Source organism: Hyposmocoma kahamanoa, unplaced genomic scaffold, assembly GCF_003589595.1.
Source record: "Hyposmocoma kahamanoa isolate Upper Pololo Valley unplaced genomic scaffold, ASM358959v1 202, whole genome shotgun sequence".
NCBI lineage: Eukaryota > Metazoa > Arthropoda > Insecta > Lepidoptera > Cosmopterigidae > Hyposmocoma > Hyposmocoma kahamanoa.
Genome location: NW_020653726.1, coordinates 19,831,230 through 19,838,854, shown reverse-complemented (window position 1 = coordinate 19,838,854; position 7,625 = coordinate 19,831,230). Strand labels below are relative to the sequence as shown.

The window sequence follows — 7,625 nt, the reverse complement described above, 5'->3', positions numbered from 1 at the left end:
ACATGAAAATTTGTATTAAGTATGGAATTATACAAATTCCATATTCATCGTTTGCCCACGATTTTGGGCAGAAATGGGTTAAAACCCGGCGGCATTGGTAAAAACCTCGTTTGAAACACGGGCTATTAAACCCATTTCTGCTTACCACTCATTCGCACGTAGCGCTTTACTTCATCTTTCAGAAAGGGAATAAAGGTTTTTTGGCGACATCTGTATTTCCCGACAGCTACAATTTGGGGCTATTCAGGGGTAGAGCGAATAGACATTTACTAGATAAACACGTAACATCGTCGTTCACTATCAGGTGAGATTGTGGTCAAGCGTTCGTCTATTTACCATTAAAAACAAAAATCTTTCAACACCCGTGGTGTAATAAGGTCATATCTGCAAAATTACAACTTCTCAGGAGAGAACTGTAAAGATTCTCCGAACGAAGTTGGTGAATTACTTTTTTATACTGTATATAAGTAACAGTAGAGCTCCTTGTGAAAGAATTCGTCGAGGGTAGTTCTACCATCTTACCTATTGTTAATTTATGTCTCAGGGTAATGGGTACAGTGGCAGTGCCCCTCAGATCTTTGTGATTTAAAGCTCTGAGTGGCACTGTAATTGTTACGGACAGGCGTGTAGCTTATCATCAGTTGCACGACTTGTTCGTCCCGTCACTTGATATTATAAAAAGAATACTTCAAGGAGGGTTATAATATTTAACATATACATAATTTGTGATAAACGCACTTTAGACGTCTGATAATATTTGGTACGAATTTAACGAAAGCGCTGGTAGCCTAGTGTGAGAACAAATGTGTCACATTGGGAGTTCGATGGTACGAATCACCGTGGCGGCATGTACCGTGTACCATGTACTGTTTTCACAATTTTAACGCATATATTATGTAAGTGGTAACGTAATTGCTTCTTGTACTGTATCAATAATCTGTTCGTTCTGACATATTTTGTGCGTTTTAAGGACATAATTGTCAATTTGTCACGGCTACTATGTTCCGTGTCACGTGTGTTCTGTTGCCGGATCCGCTGAAAATCAGCGTCGTAGCACCATAAGTGAGACGACAATAAGCTGAGTGAATCACGGTTTCCTTGGCAGCACAGCACACACGCGTTGTACTCTTCTATATATTTGTAGTTAATACTATTTTTATTGTTATTATTACAAAATGCATGTGTACTGTGTTGTCTACTTAAGGAATAAATGTTTTCGATTCTATTCTAGTCTATTCTACCTCTAAATTTAATGTCTAGGTTACGTACATTGTGAATGTTTAGTAGCGATAACTTTAGTAGCAGTAGAGGTCCTTGTGAAAGAGTTCGTTCTGGGAAGTACTGCCATCTTACCTATTTCTGCCGCCACGCAGTAATGTGAGCATTCCTGCGCTCCAATTCTGAAGAGCACACAGGTGACATTATATGCACATGGGACTTGTCATCTTAAGTCGCAGGCGGGCGCAGTGGTAGTACATCTTTGCCATTAAAAACTTTGAGTGGCATTGTAACTGTTATGGATAGGCGTGTCGCTTACCATCAAGCGCATGACTTGTTCGTCCCGTCACTTGATATCATAAAAAAAACCTGTTGAGTCCGTGGTCCTTAATAATGAGATTCCGCGATGGTGACTTGACGGAAATTGCACGCTAAAGCTCTAACAGTGACCGAGCACTCAGCACGGGCGGTGACAAGCAAATACCTTCGTTTGCTTCAGTCTTATCAAAGTCATACCCAGGATTGCACACAACACTCTTCTTCTTCTTCCTGTCCTTATCCCCCGCTAGGTGGGATCGGCACACCATGTATTTTTCTTCCACTTTATCATGGTCACTGTTAGTCACTTTATCCGGCACGATACACACGTGCAGGCGAGTCTTGGGGCCTAAATGATGGTATTTGGGCCCCCTTATACCCCACTACACTAACAATGTCATTTTCTAAACTCTCATCCACACTAACCACTGACGTAGTACGAGTTAAATACGTTAGTTTATATGTCTGAGTATTATGGTAGTTTTCTATTCAATAAAGACCCGTTGAAAATTAAGTTCACAAGCTCCTTGAACTTATCGGATTTCCTTCCAACGATCGCTGTGATGAATAATTCCCACCATTAGGCTAATAGTATTAAATTATTCCATCCAACGGGCTCAGTATGACGCAAGAATATGATTACCATACTTGAGAATTATAATAATAATAATAATATTGTAAATGATTCCGTTTCTTAAATCAAACGAGGTTATAGTGAAGCCTTATAATACCAATATTTAAGACTCGTTGAAGTAAACGCAAATGAATACACGGAATAGTAACATTATGAATGTTTTATGAAAAATAATAATAAACGTAACATTAATACGAGTGATAAAAATAAAGTGGTTGTTCTTGACAATCGTCTTCACAAAGTCACAGGAAATGTATAACGTTTCTATAATAAGATTCCGGTTGATGTTCAAAATTTGTCATTTACGAGGTTAAACGGTATAGGGAACCAAAAACTTCACACTATAGGTTATGACGTGATTATGGATGACAAAAATCTACGGTAGTGGTTTAAGCATAGACCGTTCAATTAAGAAGCGACCATTGTCCCACCTCTCAATTGAGTGACTAGTACATAAATACATATACTCCTATAAGTAAATCAAAATGGGTCACACGTCGTAGAATCTTGGTGCTCACAAAATTATGTAAAAACCCTCTGATCCAAATAAATTCGAAACTGGTGAAACTTGCTGCCAAATGGTTGCTTTAACGTTGCCAAAGTTCCACTTGTGCTTGTAATGGTTATGCATTATGCACTGGATTTTAACAGGGGTTTGTAGCATCTGACTCCGAATGAGCCCAAATGCGAGTATTGTGTGATCCTGGCAGGCCATCATTTACGCTGTTAAAAATTACCAATGTTTACCAGACGGTCTCCTTCCAAACTCCTAGGTCTTGTTCTTAAGATTGTCTGGCCGGAAGAAAATTTGGGATGAAAAGTATCGGAACGGTAGCTTATTTAAACCGCATTTAGCAGTAGAGCTCTTTGTTAAAAGAGTTGTGTTGTTGTAAAAGAGTTAATCTGGGAAGTTCTGCCACCATACCTATTCCTGCTGCCAAGCCGTAATGTAAGCATTAGAGCGTTCTGGTTTTGTAGGATATTGGTGCTGGTGAAACTACGGACACAGGTGACTTTGTCTGTGAGTGACGGGCGCAGTAGCAATACCCGCAGATCTTTGCGACTTAAAACTGGGAGTGGTACTGCAACTTTTATAGATATGTCGCTTACCATCAGGCACACGACTTGTTCGTGCCGTCACTTTATAGAATAAAAAAGTTTTAATTAAAGTTTCAGTGCTATTTCGTAACGAATATATAGGTATGCAAACTTTGACATTTGCAATAGTACATTACAATATTTTTATCTTTAAATCCAAGTTTACGCAGTGTGTAGTTACGTAGACGATGGTCTTTAATCAGAATTTCTCACTAATGCCTTAATAAAAATGGAAGTAAATTACTTTCCTACCCCGCGAACTCAGTGAAGGTTTAATCGTACAAAATGGTAACGCTTGTGTTGAATATTTTTGTCATGCAGTTCTCCCTTTGCATAAAATTGATGAAGTAAATAACATAAGCACAAATACAGTCACAAATACCTCCACCAAAATTATACAACTGACACGTGTTTCGCCTCCATTACGTTTGGGAGTTCTTGGTTGTTCGACGCTTGGCCGAAGAATGAGCTCTCAATGAGTTGATCATATTTATGCCCCACTACCTCCACTATTGCAATCATTATAATTTGAAAATACCCGCAATAAAGGTGATGGACGTAACATTCAATTGTTCATTTATTATAGTTTAGAGTTAACTATTGTTGATCCAATTGCAGTTTCCAACAAAATTACAGTAAATTATTGATTAATAGCTTAGTTCAAAAGAAACAGAGCCGGTTTTATGCGGTTAAATTTTACCAAGTTCGATTAATGTCGTGAAGCTTAAATGGAACTCCAGCGAGATTGTGACTTTTCTATTCCAATTTTAGGTATACATATATTAACGTTCAATCTGCACCCGCCCTAAATTTAAGATTTTCTGTGGGAAAAAATATTATAGAGATTGCCAAATAGGCTATGTCAGTATTATTTATATTATACGAGCATTTTCGTGCAATGTAGATGGTAATGGTTTATTCGATATGAATTTTGGGGTAATTATAATTATATCTATGTCATCTGGGATAACCACGGCATCATCCTAGGTACCATATGAGAACAAATAACAGAGGATTTTCCCCAGCTACTATTACAAGAATGACACATCTTAACCACAGCCAAATAAGTATCTCAGCTTTGACAATTTTCTGCTTTTGCAATGCTTACGCTAAAGGTTGTCCGTTATTGAGCTGATCGGGTGGAGATTTGACAGAAAACATGACTTTGTCGCTGATCTCCCCTTTGCTGCCGCGGCCAATGAGCGGCAGATGTATCTGCGTGCCTTTCGACTCCATCTTCAGGCTGGACGTCATCGTTGCATGACCATCGTGCGGTAGGGTGCTCTGCAACAATGAAACACGACAAATGACTTGATTGCAGCACTGAATGGCAATTTCGTAATGACTCAAATGGCTTTTGGAAGTTAATACCTCACAAGACTGTTGATGGAGAATACAATAAGAATTACACGTTATTAATGGAAGAAATAGTCAAACATACTTCTAAATGTGACCCGTAGGTCAGTGGTGAAAGGTTTGTCTTGATAATAATGAATGACGTCTGAAAGTTGTTTAAAGCAATATGACACAGATATATGCGGTTGTGTCCTCCTCCCATCCTCATGCGGTCGTTGTTGGAGTACCCTGGCTGTGATAAATTTAAGCACTAGAACTTAACACATATGGGATTTAGAGGCGTGGTGTACAATTTAAAGTATTTATTTTCTTACAACTTCTTTACTAACATAGGATATAAGTTTTCTGTAAGTACAGCCGGATTTAGATTTCTCTGACGTGTCGTGTCGTGATGCGTCAGAATGGTATCAGTTTCATAGATTTAATATGGTTACATTTATATTAGTGTGTCGCAATCTGACGTGACGGCTTGTTTTGTGTGTATGAAACAGACACGACACGACGCGTCAAACAAATATAAATTTTAATCGGTTTAACACGATTTGGACAATGTCTAAAATAAGTTTTTGATTTTATTGATATGCTCGTTTTTATATAAATTTAAGGCCTGGAAGAACTTATTCCTGTTCTGAATACTAAAAATTTAGGTAAGATAATAAATCGTCCAGCTTGAACAAGCCGTACAACGAATTAAATTAGTAGTAGTTACACCCTCTAAAAGATAACAGTAGTGATTTTTGTGTAGGCCTTGTTATCGATTGTCTATAAAAAGGAGTATTTATTAACGAACGTCATAGGAAGTGATCAATGGAGTAAGCCACCTTCCACGATACGACATTAATATTAAAAAAATGTTGTCTGAGGGAAAATAAGTGGTCGCAGATCAGGATATATTATTGACATAGGAAAAATCGACTCATCCAAAGAACAGAGTCCGATGTGATTATACAGCGAAAATAGGATAAACACATAATCCAATTATTCAAAATAAGGCCAGTCAATATTAGGTGTTTTCAGAATTTTTAAATCATATTATCGGAAATATAAAATCGAACACCGGTCCACAGCGAAGAACAACGACCGAAATGTGCAATGTCCTAAGAATAAGCAGTCTTGCGCATAGGTCTTTGTTCTATGGAGGAGTCGAAATATTCAAAGCGCTACATCGTCAAGAAAGACAGTGCTGGGTATTCCTCTGCTATTAAAGCAATCGTTGAGTTGATAAAAGCATACATTAGACAATATCACATATATTGCTCTGATCCCAAAGTAAGTAACTAAAACACTATTGTTATGGAAATCGGAAACAACGACGTACGAAACGAACTTGATCTTTCATAAATTCTGAATTGTAACTGGAGGTGGAATTAAAAATACATATTCTTGAAAAATATGTAGTAAACAGAAATCAAAACATCTAAATGCAGCCATTATTCACCTTTAGGTTTATATCTATGCCCATCCTGAAATTATCTTTTAAGAAGAAAAGCTTTTACTAAATACTCCTGATATACTGACAGCGTGTCACCTTCCACATTGTTATAGCAAAATACGATTGCAAACCAAGACTCTTGACCTTTACCCTCGTTAGGAAAATCCCAAATGTAGATGTATTCATCCTTCTTCCGATCCTGGATTCGACAAAAAACGGTGACGTCAAGTGGTGTATAGCTACATAATGTTATATGTATATGCCTTCTCCGTATGTATTTTCGAGATATCCTTCTGTGAGTGAATCAATAGTAATTATATTATATGTATATGTAAGGGGTGTTCTGTTGATAGATGACGTTATCGACCCCAGTTTGTTCGGTATAATTCGAAGTTCCACACACTCTTTTCCGGTACCACGAGAGCGGCAGATACAATACCGCAGGGAATAGAATACGATAATAAAATACGAAATCGTTATCTGATAGGTTTCGTGTAGCCGTTCCCAAAAAGACGCGACGCGCAGTCTCATCATGTCCCATAATCAAAATTCTGTCGAAGAAGTTACCATTCGAAAGAAAAATTTTAACATCGCGATTCATTATTTGCATAAAACGGCTCAACGCCATCAAGTGCCTCTCTAAGAAACTACAAAATAAGTTGATTGCTTATTACTACTTACTATATTGCATAGTATAGATAAGTTACACATACAAATAATGATAGTCCACCGAGGCAGAGCTAATGAATTCAGACGCTTCTACCTATTTTTTTATTAAATTCAAGCAACGGAAGGAATAAGTCGTGGTCCTGTTGATAAGTGATCACGCCTACCCACAAAAGTTACAGTGTCACTCAGAGCTTTAAATAACAATGATCTGAGAGGTACTGCCACCACCCTATCACCCTGAGACATAAGTTGTCAAGTACCATAGGCTTGTAATTTCATCAGCAGCGTTACCCTTCAAAACCGGAACACAGTAACGGTCCATTACTAAGCAGGCGGCAAAAATAGGTACTGTGACAGTAGATTCCTGGACGAAGTCTTCCACTAGGGGCTCTACAGCTAGTAACACCATCTCCTGCAGAAGCTTACCGCTAAGCAATCAGGAAATAGCTGTATAAATCTCAGTCATCACCGTCTTATACAGGCTAGATATTTGAAAGTGAGACATACTTATAGAGTGCCTTATATTCCTGATTCTGAACCCAAAAAAATAATAAACTAATGAACTTAAAAAAAAAATATTTTATTTTATCGACTACTACTTGTGGACAACATTACATATCGAAATCTATGCACACCAATATTATTGCTCCGACAGATGCAGCGGCGAGAACAAATCACAAATCAGCACTGTTTGCAGAGACAGTGCACGCGCGACCTTGGCGTAGCGAAGACACGTAAATTATTTGTACTTCCGCTCGCACGAACACTGCGCCGGCGGCGAAAGCGCTCGTCGCCTGCAAAATGGATATTTGTTCTAACGTCGAATTGACTGAGATGGTGTTACTTTACGCAATAAATGGTGATAGTGTGAGGCGAGCTATTGTAATGTTCCCAAACTGG

At 38.2% G+C, this 7,625-nt stretch overlaps 1 protein-coding gene across 1 annotated transcript in view; it reads right to left on the bottom strand.

Moving 5' to 3' along the window:
* The window catches only part of LOC113226867 (ATP-binding cassette sub-family G member 4), a 22,130-nt gene extending 17,581 nt beyond the window's left edge, over positions 1 to 4,549 (bottom strand). The window contains exon 1 of the mRNA XM_026459654.1: positions 4,377 to 4,549. Coding sequence (XP_026315439.1) covers positions 4,377 to 4,522 — 146 coding nt within the window. The 5' untranslated portion in view covers positions 4,523 to 4,549. The remainder of the gene's footprint in view (positions 1 to 4,376) is intronic.
* Positions 4,550 to 7,625: the final 3,076 nt, after the last annotated feature.